Genomic DNA, 19758 nt, shown 5'->3' with positions numbered 1-19758 from the left:
TAGCAAGTAAATACAAATTGAGAGCCAGTTCTATATTGAAAGTGCATGTTTTATTAGACTTGACAGAGCTTTTTTTTTCAGGCATCAGTTAATTGACAGAATGGAATTTGTGACCGAATTACGTCCCGAATACCACATGGGAAACGTAATAAAAATGTAATGATACACCTCTAACACCCATGTTATGGAAAAATATTGAAACCTTTGTGAAGTCCTGTACAACACTCAGAGTGTGCTGAGACCGGTTATTTCTCTTAAATTCATTAGGCCAGTTACACAGAACAGAACACACAAAGATCAACAGCTGAAAAAGGCACATACACCTTGAGATAAATTCATAGAAGGTACGAAATGGCAATGGACAAAACAAAATAATTGTAAGCACACCCTGAACTTTAAGTACACAAATATGGCACTCAAGCATAAGATGATTATGCACTTTGAAAACATTCAACAAGTCATGTCAAAAGTCTGCTGTCTTCTACAGAGGCATTACTGTAAGAGCAGAGCTGCCATTAAGGGTCATGAACAATCATTCTGTTATCATGATCAATACATTGGACACTGGAATGGAAAAGATATAGCAAAGAATTGCAAAAATGTCAAATAAACAGCCAGCATTAAAATCAGAGTAAAACAGCAAGCAGATACAAATTAATCATTGATTTACCTCATTTCCCCGATCATTGGAGAACGTACACATAGCCGACGGCTCTATTGTAGAAAAATAATCCAGTCTATTCAGACTGAGTGTAAAAAGTATTTCAAAAGGCTATATCACTAGCAGTCTGTGTGGCAGAAGAAAGGATTCAACTTTGCCTTACACGCATTATGCCACCTGATTTTAAAACTGAACGCAGTGGAGTTCTGCTATCTTAATGCTACAAATTCACACAGCTGATTTTATTAGAAGCTGATAGACGTTAGACAGCCATGGGGTGTTACACTGATGTTTCTCTAGAATGGGAGCAGAGAGAAAATCACTCAAACTTTTTTTTTTTTTTTGCAATAGTGCTTTCAGTACACATTCTCTCTCCAACCAAGATGATTGCTTGTTATAGGACATTGAGGAATAGCCTTACCAAAAAAATTACATCCTTCCTTATCCAGATTTGTCTATTCAAAAATCCAGTCTTTTATCCCTGGACTAGACAGTTTCAGTGCAGACTGCTGCTTGAACATTTCTCTCTTCTTCACTCTTCTGTCTTCCACAGTGGTCTTTCCAGGTGCGTTCCCCTGTCTTTTACTCTCAGTGTTGTCACCAACATGAACACTGATCCAGTGGCCTCACAGTGAAGGTCACTTTGAGGCAGGTTCAGTGGGGGTGGCGCCGTCTGCAGTTTTGCCAGCTTCTTCTGGTGGAGAAAAATGGTATAAATGTTATTTGTGGAGCAAAAAAAAAAAAAAAAAAATCTACAAACAGCCTTTATATCAGGGTGGGTGGCTCCATGGTTTTACAGGATGAAAGACTCCCATAATCATCAGAACACAGTACCTTTATCTTTCTTCTCCTGAGTCTCCTCAGCTGCCGTCTTGTCCGCTCTGAAGAAGATCCGGGCGCTGCTTAAGGAGAAGTGGAGCAGCTCAAACTCCTGCAGTGGAAGGAAGAGTTCAGAGTCAGATATCACTGTTCACCACCGCTCCACATGACGACACCGGTTACCAAATGGAGGGTTGGAATTGCAACCTTATTGTGAAAGGGTTTGTGTGCCGCAGTGACACTGGGACCTTTTATGTGGGGCACCTTGTTCTCCTGGCAGGGACACCTGAAGCAAACTGGTCTCAGGCGAGGAGCCAGATAAACAGTGATTCATGAGGACACGACCTACTGGGAGAGACTCTGGGGCAGACCCAGGACACACTGGAGGGACTACATCTCCCAGCATGCCCGGGAGCGCCTGGGGATCCCCCAGAAGGAGCCGGAGGAAGCTGCTGGGGAATCAGACATCAGGGCTGCTCTGCACCGTGACCCTGAAACGTTACTACTCTGTACCTGGAGGTAGATGTCCAGTCTCTTCTGAGTGAGGTTCATAGTTTGCAGCAGCTTTTCATCCTGGCTGGTGGACTGGACGCTCTGCTCCTTCACCACGGCATTCATCTCTTTCATGTACTTTTCTCTGACGGCCTGGAACCAGTGCAGGGAGTCAAACTCCAGATATTGGTCCAGCAGCTTCAGAATATATGCCACGCCTGAGAGAGAGAGAGTGTGGTCAGAAGAGATACAATAGTGGTAGAAGGAAAGAGGATGGGGGAGAGTAAAGAGACAAGCAGGAAAGGGTAAGTAAAAGTGTGGAGGATTGAGTGGATGGTGGTGTACATACTGTACTTAAAAAGCCACTCTGTTAAGTGTGATTTGTCACTGCTGCCCTCTCACCCATAGCGAAGCCATCATCTGTGAAAGCTGCTCCACCTTTGTTCTTCTTGTTGAGTTTCTCTTTACAGCTGATGGAATGCTCCACAAAATTCACCGTCTGAGGGACAGTTACGTATGTCAAGTGTTGTATAGTCTTATGGTGGAGAAAAGTCACAGAAACATTGCAGACAATATGGGTAAACACAAACACATTAAGAGAAAGGAACATGGAGTGCTGTAAAGGAGCTTGGACACAAAATGAAAAAGCATGGGACTGACCAGTGGGGGCACAATCATATAGAAGTTCCTCAAGTGCATGTTCTTGGCACTGCGAAACTCGGGCGCGAACACTCCCACCAGCATCTTGAAGTATTCAGTCCCCTCAGCAGAGTTGCTAGTCAGATCCCCCAACACTGAGTCTAGCACACTGGGAGAGACACAGGAGAAACGCTGCTTAGTAAACAACAGGCAGTGTTTTACATTCGTCTAGCTGTGGTAGCTACCTACAGCTAGAAAAATGTAATGCACTGAAAATGCATCACCTCAACTTATTGCTCAGCCCATTCAAAAACAACTACACAATTATTATTGCATTTCCAGTACAATTGTCCTTATATCATCAGCTCTACCTGGCAGCTTTCTGCGTCTCCTCCGACAGCCCCTCCTCCTTCACCAGCTCCTCAAAGTTGACTATATCCTCCAGGTCGGGGACAAACCTGGAGACAACACACAGCAACACACACTGGTTAGACCTTCTACAGTAAGGACTTCATTAACTAACACACATTCTCCTACTGGATGCTGGACAATCACGGTTTTGATCAGATTTAACTCCAATTACACTGTCACGCACAAATTTAGACAATCGGGGGGGGGGGGGGGGCATTTCTGGCATTTCAGAGGCTTTCTCGGAGCACAAAGACTCAGCCCACCCAAAAGCCCAGAGACCTTCATATTACAATGCCAGGGAGCACAAACCTATACCACAGCATACCAAATCTAAATATAATCCCTTGTCATGGAAATGGTTAGAGTAATTTTATGTGAAAATGCACTATGATAGCTGTTTCCTCTACCTGATGGCACTGCTGCAGCAGTGCAGTCCTCCAGAGCGGATCATACGCACATAGCCCATGGCATTACCTGGGAAGAAAACAGTATGAGAGGTGTTGGCTCATATTTGGCTGGATACCCAAAGGATTATCTAAGATTACAGTAAGGACAAGAACAGATTGACAACATCCAACATACATTAAGATATTTTCCTTCAGTGAAATGTACAGTTCGCACACTTGGTAACCTACAATATATGCTTTTTTCTCATTCTTTTTTATTAACGCTTTGCAAACTGATATTAAATCAAACATTAAGAGCATACAGCTGTGTGGACTGTATTTCCACAAGAACTGAACTATACTCTTAACAAAACAGTGTGTCTGTATGTGCATGACTCACCAATCTGGCTAATCAGCTGTCTGAACTGGTCCAGGTAGCTCTGTCCATCAGGAGTGATGCCCAGCTTCCTGATGCCACGGTTAAACTTCTCCGCTCGCTCAAATGGATACTACACCACAGACAGGGACAACTACAGCTTAACACCAGGAGGCAGGGAGCTAGGCAGCTGTGCCTGGTGGCATGAGACAGCAGCTTTTTATAACAGTAGTCCTGATCCTCAGCTGTCGCTGGCTGAGTCACATTTGAAGCCATTATAAAATACCAGATAAACTTACACCTGTGACCGGACAACAACAACAACAACAGTTACAATGTGTCGCTTAGCAACCACTATGTTACGCTACTGCTACTGTTCAAGAGCTATATTGCATGGCAGAAGAGAAGCAATTAATTATAATTATCATTATTACTTCATAATTATTGATTACAAAAGAAAAATGTATTGAACATTTGCTTTTTCTTTCATTACATTTAATTTCATAAGAGCAATAAGCTGCCTGAAGTTGTACTTCAATCACTGAGGTATCAAGTCCAACGACTTGCTCTTGGCTGTTCTAACATCAAATGGCTTATTGCTTTATAAAACAGGGATGGCACACCATTGTATTACAAAAGAAAGAAGGCAAATGTTCAATAAATCTTATATTGTTAATTAAATCATAAAAATTAATTGTTATTCTTCCACCAAGCAATATAGTCCTACTACTAGTATGAGTGGTCATTTTTGTTCAGCAAATTAATATTTAAATTAATTGTTTTACGATCACAGGTGTGTGTTTGTAACTTAACTCAGCCAATCAGAACTGAGGACCATAATTATCCGTTTTATGATGGTATTCACAGGCTGCCCGTTTTGCTTTGTGTTACTTATTGATGTGACAAAATGAATGAATGTGGAGAGGCTGAGAGCCTATTCTTACCTTCTGATCAGACTGGTCTTTTGTTTCTCTGAAGAAGCGGATGTCTTTGATGAGTCTGGACTTGATGTGTTCGTCGTACATAAACTGACTGAAGATGTAGAACTTCTTACGCAGGAACTGGTAGGTGAAATTCACCTGATGAAGGGAGAGGGGAGACGATGAGAGATGTAGAACAGGTGAGACAGACAAAGAGTTTTGATATGGCCACAACTAAGGGAATGAGCACACACAGAGACACAGAGACACACGCCACCGCTGCTGTCAACTCACTGTGGTGTTCATAATGCCTGTGCCGTGGGTCCGGATGGAGTTGGCGATGTGGCGGATGTTGATGGTGTTCAAGTGCTTGTTGTTACTCGCCTTCTCTATAAAGATCTGCAGCAAAGCAATTATTTCAGTGTAGATCGCATATAGTGTGCAGGCATACGGTATCCCAACAATACTGCTTGGTTCAAGGGAGGAAAGGTGAATAAAGAGGCTAGAAGTCTTACCTGGTTGTTGAGGTTGTAGAGGTAGCGTGAGACAAAGACGTGAATGTTCCTCATGATCTCTAAAACATCCAAACCCTTATGAGAATACACAGGGCCTACAGTTAATCTGCTGTTCATCATTGAAACTTGATTAATGAAAGACTCCAGCTCTGTCGTAATACGTAAGGTGCAACCAAACACACCTGCTCCAGGGTCTGGCTCGGCAGGTGAGCCTCCGTCATGGTGAGTCCGTAGCGCTGTGTGGCGAGGTTCCTCATCTCACTGTAGGTGGCCCAGTCATGCAGCGCCACGGTGGTCAGGTTGTAGAAGGTCTTGTCCAGGTAATGAGTCACGTAGGCTGCAAAGAGACAAAAAACATAAAACACAAAATGTTAGTGACAAGCTCAACACCATCTCACTCAGTCTTTTTTCCAGCAGGTGGCGGTATTACACAGTACATGTTTTGAAGAGTGTAGAATTCATGTTTGAATTCAGATTTAAAATCATGTTTGAATTCAGATGTTCCCATAATTTCTGACCAGACTACTTTAACCCATTTCATATACAGTGTTGAGATACCGCAGTTAAGTGCAGATCCACACACATACACACACAAAACGAACACAAACTCTCATGAGGACCAATAAAGACATACCTTTGATATGTATGAAGCGGTTGAAGAAGCGGATGGGTTTGAGGGAGAAGAAGTGAGCCAGGTCCTTCATGCCGACCTTGAAGGGGTTCCTGTCGTCCAGCTTCAGGTGCGTGTGAACAGAAAGGCGCAGGTCCTTCTCAATCTCCTTACACAGCTTGTCCAGCAGGTGCTACAGGAATTAGACGGCAGAAGGAAAGAGAGCAAAAGAGAAAAGAAAGACAGGGTTTGCAAATGTATGCATGCATCACAGGAACCTCTAAAACTGAGTCCCCATACTTGTATACCATATTTTTTCTCCCTTGTTTTTCTCCCTTACTCTATCCTCTGATTTCCTCATGACCTTGGCCACCCGTTCCTCACCTCGTTGAACACATCCATGATCTCTTTGTCGTAGCTCTCCAGTAGCTGGTCACATGACTCCATGTGTTTGGCGTGCAACATGGTGGGCACGCTGTCTCTCAACGCACTGAACATGTACTGCTCCAGCCAATCACAGGCATCATCCGGGATGGCACAGCACCGGAACAGCCAATCGAGACATGCAGGAAAAAGAACAGGAACCAGTGAGAACCAAAGTAAAATGAACAGATGACACTTATATTATAAGTTATAAGTACAATTATAACTACAGAAATCAGAAGATCTTTATAAGCTCAATGCTTAAAATAGCCCCTCACATGTTCATATAAGCATGTAAATATGGAGTGTTTTGGAACTGCAGCTACTTCTGGAAATGTAAAAGAGTTAGTGGATTTGCAACTTAAATTTCTCCCCACCCCCACAGCTAGAAAAACACTATGGTACACACTAGGGAGAAAAACAACTTAACCTCCGACAAACAGTGTAGGACTAAATGTTGGGATTAACAGATTCGGATGAAATCAAGGAGGCTGTGGCCTTGAAATAGGAGAAGTGGAAGCAGGAAAGCGTGTGTGTGATACAACAGGAGCCAGTCTGCTTACATGTAGTCGTGCTGCGTCCACGGCGTTGTCATACACATCATCCAGGTAGATGGGAAACACGGCTCTGTGCCAGTACAGGAAACTGCAGTCACACTGAAGCTTGACCCTGAGGAGAAGGGGAAAATGTGTACAAGGAATCTCAAAGTATCTAAAACAATGCAAAGACTAAAATTTGTCTTTGGCGGATAAATCAATAAGGGTAATCTATCACACTGGAAAGAAGCTTTTTGAGATGATAACGTTGTATGCGTTGATTATTTACAGTCATTGGTCTTTTCCTGTTCTTAAACTTTGTCCCTGCTGCAAAACAATGCCTCTGTATTAAACAGGCTGTTAATTATCCGCCCTGTTATGTTGGCTCTACACAAAGCAGCAGCATCTAAACTTTCCACTGACTGGATGGTTAATTAGCCTAATAAGTTACTAGAGGATTAATATCAAAGTGTAAAAACATCTGTGTGTGTGTGTGTGTGTTGGGGGTGGTATGCTTCAAAATGCTCTCTAATTTGAATTCTAATTAAAATTCTGCTCCACTTCATGATGAATTACAAACTTGATTCACTGTATAAGTGAGTGAGCAAGTTTTGCCTGATTCTATATGTGAACAGCATTGAAAGCGGGTGTGCGATGACTCATTTCTATAAAAAATATATACTAATTATTTTGGCTGCTAAAAATTGTTCTTGGCAGGTCTTCTTTTTTAATTTTGTTTATTTTACCAGCCCTTGGCAGGTACAATTTGAGACACTGGATCAGACACATATCCTTAATTACAGCCACCCTGCCACATAAATTCTGTTACACGAGAAAACATGGCCTCACCTCTCTCTGAGCTCACTAATCAGGTCCAGCTTCTTCAGCACAAGCTGTAGTGGCAGAAGCTCCTCATCTTTGAAAGTTTTCTAGAAGGTAGCAAGAGATTGATTCCAAGGTCAAGGTTAAAAGGCAAATGAAAAAAGAAAGGAAACAAAAACACTAGTATCGTGTATTATTCAAAACTTTTCCCAGCGTACCATCTGAGTGCCGACGCTCAGAGCCAGAGACACCACTAGGCGACGCTCCTTAGTGCTGGGTCCGTTGAGGGCATTTTCTGCCATCACCAAAGACGACAGCACGTCCAGCCGCTGCTCGCTGTACTTCTTGTCAGAGATCACCCTTTTCTGCCGGGAAAAAGAAAACCATAACATGACATAAAATGGTGTCAATTAACAAAGGCGAAGATGGTGCGCTCAATCACAGCAAATTACTTAGGCTATTAGGTGCTCGTTTAAAAAAAAAAAACAGCACCCAAATACATGATCTTAATGATTTATTAGGGCAGTTAGTATTAGCCAAAATGTCCGTAGACACTACTGACCTAATAAATCATAAATCAATCAAGATTATGTATTTGAGTGCTGGTCAGACATGGAGTCAGATCTCATTAGAAAACTATGAGCATATCAATTATATAGTACATATAATACTATATAGTGTGTTTGTGTCTACCTTGGCGTTGCCAATGGCGTTGAGGGCCTGCGACTGGAGCTGCTGCGTGATGTGAGAAACCGAGTCGGCTACGACTATCGAGCGCCGGTGGAATGTGTGTTCCACAGCCTGAGGGGAGAGTGGCATCACATGTCACTCTCTGAGCTTTTTTGAGTTTGATATACACAGCTGTTCACTGGACTTTGGATCCTGCAAACAACCTCACTATAAGCAATCACAAAGATATACTCAAAGGATAACACAGGGAAGAATGCACTAATAGCAAGCGTGGACACACACACAAACACACAACACACCTTGAGCAACTCCACCAGTCGACAGAGGGCTTTGACAGAGGTCTTGGTCATGGGCCGCTGCATCGACATGTACATGTTCATGGTGGTCTTGATGATGGTGCTGATGCTGTAGGCATATAGGATTCCCTGTGAGGGACAGAAGACAGAGTTTATCATGAACTGACACTTATATCAAGCCGTTCAAGATCTGCAAAGAACAATAATAAGTAAAGGTAACACTTCACTTGTCTTTTTGAGGGGGCTAACTATAATCAAATTAGACCATAACCATATCTAATAACATTTAAGGCAGCTGAGTCTGTTGCTACCAAAAGCCTTACCATTCAGCTGACTTTGACTGAATATATTACCAGTCAGATTGTTGAAATTCTATATAAGATTTACCTGGATTACGTTTACACCTGACATTGAAGTATGCCTACGCTATACACATTAAAATTGAAATCTTTCCCACATAAAGCATAGACTGATGCGCACATCATTTCCTCTCCTAATATTTATGTCTTTAAAGGCTGAAAGCTCTACTCCGTATCCTGACAATACATTTTTGACATCTTGACGCATCAAAGAAAGTCTTTACCTGTACAAATACATTACACCGGCTACTAAGGTCTTCTGCCAACTTGTCACTTCTGTGCTCCTTGGACAAGATGGCCTCCATCTTCATCATCCAGGAAGTCACAAACACGTAGTAGGACTGGACATCCCTGAAGAGGAGGGACAACACAAATATTAAGGATATAATTTATTGGTTTGTAATAAACTGTTTCTGGTTCAGCAGGTGGTTTTTCACATTTCTGAATTACACAAAATAACCGTGACTGATTTGTTGACCAACTGACTTGGTTAGTGTCTGTGCTTTTTGCTGCAGGTAGGCATCTCTCTGTGCTCTGATGCCCTGCAGACTCTTCTTATCCATTAGTTTGGCTGCAGCCGGGACCTTAGCGGTGAGGAAGGTGTCGGGAAACCAGATGATGTTAGCAGTCAGAGTCACAGCTGGAACCTGGAGGGACGGACAGACACAAACAAACACAGATGAGCAAGACGCTTCCACTGCCTTCAGATCAATTACAGATAAAGATTAGGGTTGTCATACAAGAAAAGAAGGGAGGTAGGACAAGAAAAACAAAACTACCTTTTTACAGACGTCTAGCAGAGCTTTGTAGAGCTTCTTGTCGACAGCCCTGAAGATGTGAAAGTGAAGCACAAAGAGACCACACACACCAGCATACTTATCCCTCTGGTCAATCTCTGAAGGTTCACCTGAAACACATTCAGACGCACAGATGTGAACGATTTTGAAGCTGCAAAAACAGAGCGACCACATGTAAAATTAATCTATCCTGAGGAGAGAAACTGACCTATCTTGGACTCGACATTAGCGAATATGGTGCGTATGTTGAAGGCGAACTCCTCGGCGAAGGCACTGTTTTTGGCAACAGCTACTCCCTCCCCAGGATCATCAAACCGCTGCTCCACACAGGCCTGTCACACAGTCACAGACATCAGGTGAGCGCTCAGAAGACGTAAACAGAAAGTATTCACTTAAGTATTCAATATTAAATTGGTCTATATTTTACAACCGTGGGAAATTCTCTGTTTGCATATTAAATACTAAAAACATCAATATATCAACCATAATTCTACAAGCTACAACATGATGAAGTCATGGAAGAAATAAAGTTACCTGCAATATCATGCCGTCCAGCAGCTGTCCCTCCAGCTTGAGCAGGAGCTTCTCAAACGGTTTCAGCTTCTCTTCGGGAATGGCAAATTTCCCAGGGTTATGATGCACAGATTTCAGTAACCTATAGCAAGAGGATACAGTTATAGAAAACTATTGATGATTAACGACAAACTTAAGTATGTTGAATAAGATCACAAAGTCCCTTTACTGTATGGCTTGGAGAATTGAAATTAAGTGTGAGAGCAGTCAGTAAATCGTACTAAATATTCAGTTTCTTACTTGATTGCACTTATGTATGGAATGTACTTTGGTAAAAGTTGAAAACAAACCAAAAAAAATCATGTAATAATTATGTAATAACTGTTCTAACGATAGTAATAGCTGGGTGAAATGGAAGTACATATTAAAAAATTTTGACTCCCAAGAGAAATACATCCATTTTTAATCATATGATTTTCAGTAATTAATCACAAGGTGTTACATTTTTGCCAGTTTTTCTTCTTCTTTCTGACAAATTTGCTTTTGTAAAAACTTTGAGAATGTGGAATACCTACATCAGTGTACCAAAGGAAATTCTGAATTTCCACCACGGACAAATATGGATTAAGGAAGTATTTTCCTTAAGCTTTTCCTTTTTCTCACTGGTTGCAGTATTTATGTGTGCGTTTACCTTTTGTACATCTTCCAGTGGTCTTTTAGTGTGCCATGATTCTCCATAATCTCATCCAGCGTGAGCAGTACCACTAACAACTCCCCAAGGTGTTCGTACACTATCTGCACAGAGAACGCAAAATAGACATGATAAGAAATATTTATAGAACAGAGACTCAACACAAATAAACTCATCCAAGTTGTGATCACAATAATTTACCTGGAAATGGACTCCTGATGACTCAATGATTTTTGTCGCACCCCTAAAATATGAAAGGAGAAATGCTTTTATAACTTTTATTTCCTGAGGAACTAGTCAAAACAAATGTACTGAATTGCAAATGTATGCCACATTTTTGTCTGCATGTAAGGTGCATACAGGCTCTTTCCAGAATGCAGATATGAGCTAATGCACAAAGTATGTATGTACAGTATGTGCACAATGTAATATTATCGGCTTCTGTTCATGAATCTTACTTGCTGCTGTTGTAGAGGGCCGCCAGCTGATGAACCATGTTGACCACCACCTCAAAACATCTGGAAACAAAACAGGACAGCTCCTATCAAAAGACAGCACAAAGAGAAAAGTTAGAAAACACTTGTTTGGACTTCAATAAACAGTATTATGACAGCCATTATGCATGGCCTACCTGAAGGAAGGAGATAAATCTTCCCATCTGAATCTGGGACTCTCCTTCAACAACACTGGTGTCGGAAACTGATATGTAACACACACACATGCACACACACACACACACACACACACACACACACGCACACACATGCAGAGTTAAATTTGAATCAATTCATCCAGGAGCAACATGAATCACTAAAGGCAAACCCAGGATAAAAGCAAATGATGATTCCTGTGACATTACCTCCCTCTCCATAGTACAATAAGCCATTGTAGAACTTGGTTTCTGCCTACAAGGGAAGGTAAATATTAAACATCAATTCAATTTTCTTCAGACCTTTTGGCACAACAGAAGATGGCACAACACTGACTAGGGACAAGATCTCTAGAGCATATTGATTAAGCAAGATTAGGCAGATATGATGTAAAACAATGGACACAAATAAACCTCTTAACATTGGAGAGTAACTAAGCATTCACCCCAGTTTGACCATGCTTACCTCATACTTTAGCTTCTTCACTTCACTGCAGAGAGCGGCAAATACTGTGATGACTTTGTTCAGAACCTGCAGACACCACAAAATAATAATGACTGTCATAAAATACAACCTGAAAGCAACAGAATCAGATTGCAAACACATCATGGCACTTAAATAGTTAACAGACACAGTATAGTTGGAAATGTAACAAGCGATCAGTTCAGGTGGAGGTTTCCTTTTCCTTTGTCTAACTTACCTTGTTATCTGTTTTAATTAATTCCAATAAGGAAGACTGCTCATATGGGAGGAGCTGAAAAGAGAACGTATCAGGAAGGAAATTACACTATGTTGAACTGTGAAAAACACGAATCTTTCTGAAAATGTCAGCACTGTTAAGTGGATGTATTGTCATTGCTTTCCAGCAGTTTACCTTCAGGGCAATAGGGTCTAGAGTGAAATCCCAGACATCTCCTATGGAATCGTCCAGAGCCTCCTCGATGCCCTTCAGCTGGGAGGTGTACTCCACCAGAAACTTATCATAGTTCTTCAGCTGAACCTCTGTGTGTATTTCTGAAGGATGGAAACGTTTTTTGTTTAGAGTATGTTTTTCAAGATTGTGAGTTTCTGCAGGCCTAGATAGTTGTAGTAGATCTATGGGGAAATTCTCTTCACTTTCCCCCACTCTACAGAGAGGTCAGAGGTCAGCTACAGCCCTGCAGGTGGTAGGGATCCAGTGCCTTACTCAAGGACACTTCAGCAGGGTGAATGCTTGCTGACACAGAGACTTGAACCTGGTCCTCTGGTTGTTGATAGACAGTCTCCCTTGTAAAATCCAAAATGAGGAAGAGAAAAGTGTCTTAGGCTAAAATAATGTAACCTGCAGTTAGCTAACTTAACAGCTAGTAAACGAGCTGTAAGTCCAGCATTTACATAATGAAAATAGTGATGATTCTTCATATAATTGAATGTTTATAGGGCCCTGAATATGTTAATGCTAGGAGTCAGGGAATGGGAGCACATAATGCCAGACAAGATGAGACAGGCTGCAGGCGACCTCTGTTTACTGCTGACACTAGTATGGAGTGGGAGACCTGACGTTATGTTTCTGTTTGTTCTCTACTTTCATCACTAAACGAAACTACACACCACCATTTGCTCAGTCTTTTACCTTGAGCCGCTGTTATCTTGGGCAAGCTAACCTCTGTCAAAGCGGCTGAGGCAACGGCTGTCAAACTCAGCTGTTGGATGGCGCTGACTATTGCTAGTAGTGTTACCACCAGTTAATTTCACGCTTTACCAGTTATAATGTTGCGTCAACTGGCCTGGACAACGTGCATGCTCAATTAAAATAACTACTATGTGAGATAATAGTGGTCGTAAAGGAAACTTAACGAGCGTGTGCTTCCAAATAGTAGCTAATAACACTAGGGTTTGATTAATTCCAGCAAATAGACGGTGTCCACAAGCAAAACATCTTGCTACGCGAGCAAGCTAGCACTGCCATGTAACTTTAGCTAGTTTTAACTTTGGGTAAGTATTGGACGCAGTACTTACTCTGTGACCCATCGTCAAAACGATCAAATTCCCAGTCAGGTGCAATGGTTTCTACCGCCATACTGACAGCTAGGTTGCCCAAACAATGATGTTACGCCTGGGAAAAACAGAAGCTACACGGTCCCATGATTTGCCTCATGACTTCGTGAATACTCGCTAGTGGTCATGGGAAATGGAGTTTAGAGGGGTCTATGGTTAAGGAGAGAGAGAGAGAGAGAGAGAGAGAGAGAGCGAAACAGAGAGACTCTTGATTTACATTGATTGTTTCATATATTCATACAAATAAAGCTCATGATATTGAAATTTAAGAGTTCCTGACCACTGAAGCAACATGCTGGCTATAATACAGACACAGGACAACCCTCACTGGCCAAACCAATAAAATAGGCCCCTCATTTACAACGGACTGTCAAAGAGGTGTGTCTGTCTGTCCGCCTGTCCTCCTATCTCTTGTGCAGGCTGCCACTGTGTTTGAATATGCAAGCAACTAGGCATGAGAGAGGGAGTGAAAGACAGAGATAGATAAGTGGAGGGAGGTGAAGGGGGGGGAGAAAGTTAGAGGCCGGGAGGAAGAGTTATGGACAGGAGAGGACTGGGAGAATACATGTGGAGTATCTGTATCTTTTCCTCTTTTTCTCCTGTGGTTTCACATTAAAGGTAAGGTACTTTCATATTCTTCTCCTCTACCACTCTTTCCGTACTGTAGTCTTGATTTTACTCAGAATATGTACAATACAAGCAAATGAAAACAAAAGTGACACCAGTGTTGGTATATTATAGTTCTGCTTTATCAGGTGATTATCAATTGACTTAATGTGTCTATACATATAATATTGAGAACGACAGATTGTGTTGCCAACTTCTTCAGGCTGTGTAATTTGCAAATTCCAAAGTAACTGATTTTGCACAATAGTAACTCTCTCACAACCTTTCCAAACTGGTAACCTCAACTGTTAAGTATTTGCCCTTTTTTTTTTTTTGGAAATTTAAAATGAAGTGCATTGTCTCTGTCAAACAAAGTAGCCTCAGAGTTGCTTATGGGAACCGTAGGCATGCAGAATGATAATGCAAGCCATTTGTGCCATCAGATGACTGTGACACAACCTTGTCATGCTACAGCTACGTTTCAGCCTGCGCTGCAAACCTGGCTGTTCATGGGACTGAAATGTGTTTGGAAGGACAAACACAGATCTTTAGTCATCTATCACAGTTCCTGTATGTCTCTTACAAAATTGTATCACCACATGCTAAGGTTTTTTTTACTGTGCCACTGTCACAATGATTAGCAAATGTGATTTTATTGTCCATTTACCCATCCTTTATTGTTTTATTTCCACTTCTGTGCAGTTGGTGCTGTCTGTACCATTATTGTATCTCATGTAGTGCTCCTGGCCCACCTTGTGAATGCTCTGTTCACTTACAGAGTCCAAAGAAATCATTGTCGGTCTTACTAATTTTCTTTTAGCCCAGCTGTTTCAGTCTGTGTGACCAGTCTAGGTGCAGCAGCAGCAGCAGCAGGAGTGCAAAGCATCATGGGTGTCTCCGGGTCACGGGATCAGCAAGTCGGCCTAAGTGACTCTTTGGGAAAAGGCAGCAGCCACCTGCACAGATCCAACCAGTCCACACCTCAACTCCCTGGAGGTCCACATATTGGTGAGATATTCCCTGATGGGAATATCTCACCATTAAACGCCAGTCTCACCTACGAGCTGCGTCCGTATACTGAGTCAGACCCTCTGCTCCCCAATGGACACTACAATGGGTCAAAGTTCAGTGGAACCACGGCAGCAAAGGACCCGGATGGCTGCGGCGCCTGGGACGCTCCCGCTGAGTCAGTCTGCTCCATGGTGCTGCAAATCCTGGTGCCCTTTCTGCTGGCTGGGCTTGGGACAGTCTCTGCTGGGATGCTGCTTGATGTGGTTCAGGTGAGAAGAGACAAAGAGGGAAAAGCAAGGGACGACACAGAAGTAGGGGGAAAAATGTAGGAATATATTTGATTTAAATCATCTCCCAGGGGATGTCTCCATTACCAGTCTTTTCTAGTGAATTAGATTATTACATGATCAGTTTTTGCCCAGAAGTGAAGGGTTAAAAAGAGGGGAACACTGAAACAATGTGCAGAGGGTTGAAAAAACAGACAGAGGGAGTAGGATGAAATGAAAAAATCAGGGGTCAAGAGACAAGGGAGTAAAGGACAGACGGAGAAAGGGAGAATGGATGTAAGAAAGGTTCGGAAATTCTGCTGTACCGAGTTCAGTTAAAGAGGAAAAGGGGGAAACGAGACAAGAATATAGTGATATTGGGAGAAAGGGGGGTGTAAGTAAGGGCAGAATAAAATGAAAAAAAAAGCAAATCTAGGTTTGAATTTCAAAACAGGTTTAGGCCTGTCAATCTTTAAGTTCTTAACTCAAAAAAATCTGATCATTTATTGTGTGTTTAAGTGTTTTGCCCTGTGTGTGTTTCCATGGCAGCACTGGGAAGTCTTCGAGGAGATCACAGAAATCTTCATTCTGGTTCCTGCTGTGTTAGGCCTGAAGGGGAACCTGGAAATGACCCTGGCCTCCAGACTGTCAACTGCTGTGAGTACACACACACACACACACACACACACGCACACACACACACACACACACACACACACACGCACACACACACACACACACATACACACACACACACACACAGACACAAACACATGCAGACATGTATACATAATTATAGATTGATTTAATCGAATCAGAATCACCCTTACCATCATGTACAAGAAAACTGACTTCTTGTCAGTACTTGTTTACACAGTTACACAATCGTTAAAATGCCTCAAAACGTTAAAATGTAAAAGATGGACTCTGTCATTCTCATGGACAGTTAAGTGAGATGTGCAAGAGAGTTTGAGTGAGAGTCTGAATAATGCAAATAAAATCAATACAATGGATCAGTTGGATAACTATGGCCTCATTCTCAGTATTATATTTTTTCCTTCTTGCATAATGGGTTTTGTGTCCTGGTGTGAAAATCCTCACCGGCCTGTGAAGGCCACAGCAGTGGCTCAACTTGCAGTAAAATATCTGAGTGTGTGTCTATTCCTGTAAAAAGATAATAGACATCTCTAATGTTAAAACCTTAGTTACTTACTTACTTTCTAAGTCAGTTTGATTTGCCCTTTCATGTCATGTTTTATTCTTTGCTCCAAGGTAGTGTGTGATTTTTTTTGTCAGTCTGTGATCATGTTTGTACTTGTTTGAACTGATTGTCAAATAATTTAAGCTGCTACAATTCCAATAATAGTCAGTAAAGGCTACTGTCAGCAATTTGTGTTGCATTGACTCACTTCATAGACTAGCATTACACACAACACCTAGTGCAAGTCACCACAAGTCACCATCTTCTTGTTTTTCATAGCCCAAAGGTAATGTATCAGGTTGTTTTTATTGAAGCAAATTGTAATGCAATAACAACAAAAACATGTGTAATGTTTTGCATAACAAAAACATCATTGGAATGAATTCTTGCTCTGAATGTAATTGACCATGATCTTTCAGGCGACTGCCACCTTCACACCTTCTCTCTTGGAATAACATCAAATGGATTGCTAAAATAAAGACTCTATTGTCACATGAATTAGCACGTTATTTACTGGATTTATTACCAGATATATATGAAAAGTATCGGTGGCACTACAAAGATGAAATTTTTTTTTTCAAAAAATCCAAGAAAACATGGGGCAACACTCAATTTAACTCAAAAAGGCAAGACTCACCCTCATACACATGACACCTGGCCTGTTTTTATGATATGGAAAATGTTTCTCTGATGTTGTCAGGTGAATGCCGGCAAAATGGAGTCTGCAAGAGAAAAGTGGAGTTTGATCACTGGGAACCTGGCTCTCAAGCAGGTAGACTGTGTCAAATTGTGACAAGAAAATTTATGATCAAGTTGAAGTGTGTTATGTGAACGGCTGCCTCTCACGAACCATCCTTGCATTATTAACTCTCTATACTACATTTTACTGTAATCTACCAAATATTATGGATATTTTCAATTCAACTGTCCATTTCCAGCTGCAGGCCACAGTGCTGGGCCTGCTGGCTGCGCTGATGGCAGCTGCATTAGGCTGCATGGTGGAAGGAGGGATGCTCTTTAATCACGCAGTGCTCCTGTGTTCCACCAGTGTTGCCACTGCCTTCATGGCCTCATTACTGCAAGGTAAGGACACAAACTGTCCTCACCTCCACCCCCTGTCCTTGACATTTACTTGAGTTCAAAAAGCACACACACACACACACCTACTCATCACCATTACAACTGTTCAAACCTTTTGACAGTCCACTTTTCTCCCTCCCACTTTCATCTCAATTAGTTGCATCCTTCTCACTGGCATGGACCTTGTGAACCCTCAGATGGCTTCATTGGCTGTAATACATTATACATTTACTGGAACTGATCCCCGCACTTCTGAGAAATCAACTATTCATTTCGCTCCAGTTCATTTCCACCCCCACCATCTCTGTATGAGGCCGCTCATTTATTCTTTTTCCATGAACCGTGCCCCCCTGTGGTCATTGTTTGGGCTATTTTCTGAGCAAAGACTCCTATATACCTGGAAAATAATGGACATGACAGCCTTTCTTAAAACAATGTTGCTTTGGTCATCTGTTCTCCATGGTACAAATCATTTTGTTTCTGTTTCTGTCTGTGGGACCTTGGCACTGCTCTGAGGCAGCAACTGATTTAGGACATTCAAATCAATTAGGCACTGGGTTAATAATTTTTGGATGCAGTTTCTGCTGATCAACCCACAAAATCCCAGAACCTCTTTCTATTTGATATGACTAAGAGAGATACGCAAAACCAACAATATCTCAAGTCACCTGTAGCCATATGTCTTTGATTCTCCCATATCAGGGCTCCCTCCCAAAAGTCCAAAAATAACTCATCCTTTCCCCTGCTCCCTCCCTCCTGCTTTGCTCCGTGTCCTGAAATCCAGCGCTCATGCCTGCCTGTTGCCTCTTGTCTCAATAGCAGAGGAGAGCAGAAAAGCTTCTTAAAACATCAACATAATCCTCCTTTGGCAGACGATGCCCGAGTGTAGCTATCCTTCTCCAGGGAATAAATTACATGACCCAGCAGAAAACCGCATCCTGTGCTTCAGTGTGAGATGATTGTGCCAGTTGTGTGAGAAGACTGAATCATCAATGAGGACAAACACTCCGCTTTTAGAATACTGACAAAAAGCAGAAACCGTCAAGATTCAATTACTTGAAAGTTGATGGCAATAATGTCTTAATACATACTGAAATAATATGTTATTTTACAGAGCATTTACTCTCATTTATGATGCTGTCCCAGTCCCTGTCTCTCATTTCCTCTCTTCCCTTTGTCTGCTACAAGCTACATCCTGGTAGAAGGCATGTAGTATAGTGTGAGAGGCCAGGGAAGAAGGGGCGAAATGTTTTGGGACACATCTCTCATGTCCCCAGAGAATGAACCCCTTCAGGACCAATCCCATTTCACTTCATAGATCAAAAACTTTTACTTGGGCTTTTACCCTCTCTAGGTGTCATTATGGTTGGAGTGATCATTGGCTCCAAGAAGATGGGAATCAACCCCGACAATGTGGCCACGCCCATGGCGGCCAGCTTCGGGGACCTCATCACTCTCGCCTTCCTGGCCTGCTTCAGTCAGTGGTTCTACACATTCATAGGTAAAGAAGGACAGGCTTTGTCATTTTCACTTTCGGCCAACAGATGGCACTTGTGACCATTTTTGCAGCAAGGAATCAGCTTTGCATGAAGTTTTCAAAAAGATCAGACCCATTCATGAAGATCTGAGACTTGACTCATTGTTGTCTAGTTTCAGAGTGAGTCCTGGTTGAAAATGTATGTATTAATGATTGTCTTCTCTCTTTACAGAAGTGTATCCCTATGTGTTGTACTTGGTGGATCTGTTATTTTTGTCCCTGATCCCTCTTTGGGTGGCCATCTCCTCCAAACACCCAGCCAGCAGCATCCTCCTCCGCACAGGATGGGAACCAATCGTTACAGCAATGGTCATCAGCAGGTGCTCCACTCAGCTTCAGAAATGACTGTTCCTTAGGTCTTTGTGAAAGTATTCAGACTCCTTTACTTTTTGCACATTTTGTTGTGCTAGTAAG

At 42.0% G+C, this 19758-nt stretch overlaps 2 protein-coding genes across 3 annotated transcripts; one reads left to right on the top strand and one right to left on the bottom strand.

Annotated features, from left to right (window-relative positions):
* Positions 1 to 49: 49 nt before the first annotated feature.
* On the bottom strand, positions 50 to 13739 carry LOC139654042 (WASH complex subunit 4). Of its 2 annotated transcripts, none has more exons than XM_071531062.1 (33): positions 13605 to 13739; positions 12481 to 12620; positions 12307 to 12360; positions 12072 to 12137; positions 11816 to 11861; positions 11588 to 11655; positions 11415 to 11497; positions 11158 to 11200; positions 10957 to 11060; positions 10287 to 10407; positions 9961 to 10084; positions 9735 to 9862; positions 9442 to 9602; positions 9180 to 9306; positions 8600 to 8725; positions 8304 to 8411; positions 7829 to 7975; positions 7638 to 7717; positions 6816 to 6921; positions 6214 to 6330; positions 5854 to 6022; positions 5402 to 5556; positions 5220 to 5294; positions 4999 to 5103; positions 4729 to 4863; positions 3809 to 3917; positions 3430 to 3496; positions 2983 to 3069; positions 2633 to 2780; positions 2375 to 2471; positions 1994 to 2190; positions 1496 to 1592; positions 50 to 1355 (listed from the first exon to the last, which is right to left on the bottom strand). In XM_071531062.1, the coding sequence occupies exons 1-33, from the start codon at positions 13663 to 13665 to the stop codon at positions 1300 to 1302; spliced, it is 3507 nt and encodes a 1168-aa protein (XP_071387163.1). In that variant the 5' UTR covers positions 13666 to 13739; the 3' UTR covers positions 50 to 1299. The 2 variants fall into 2 exon arrangements, with proteins under 2 accessions (XP_071387163.1, XP_071387164.1); XM_071531063.1 differs by having other exon boundaries at positions 50 to 1349.
* A 1397-nt stretch (positions 13740 to 15136) lies between these two features.
* Positions 15137 to 19664, top strand: LOC139654048 (solute carrier family 41 member 2-like; the record flags this gene model as incomplete). Its single annotated transcript, XM_071531068.1, has 6 exons — positions 15137 to 15529; positions 16076 to 16183; positions 17428 to 17499; positions 17666 to 17810; positions 19162 to 19308; positions 19517 to 19664. Coding segments are annotated over exons 1-6 (1013 nt in total), but the record flags the coding sequence as incomplete, so codon positions are not given.
* Positions 19665 to 19758: the final 94 nt, after the last annotated feature.

Source organism: Centroberyx affinis, unplaced genomic scaffold (assembly GCF_046629955.1).
Source record: "Centroberyx affinis isolate AG114_WGS23_722 - 3 ecotype Tasmania unplaced genomic scaffold, CSIRO-AGI_Caff_v1 ptg002027l_1, whole genome shotgun sequence".
NCBI classification, from domain to species: domain Eukaryota; kingdom Metazoa; phylum Chordata; class Actinopteri; order Beryciformes; family Berycidae; genus Centroberyx; species Centroberyx affinis.
Note: the sequence above shows the minus strand (reverse complement) of the source record. Positions and strands in the feature narration are given on the sequence as shown.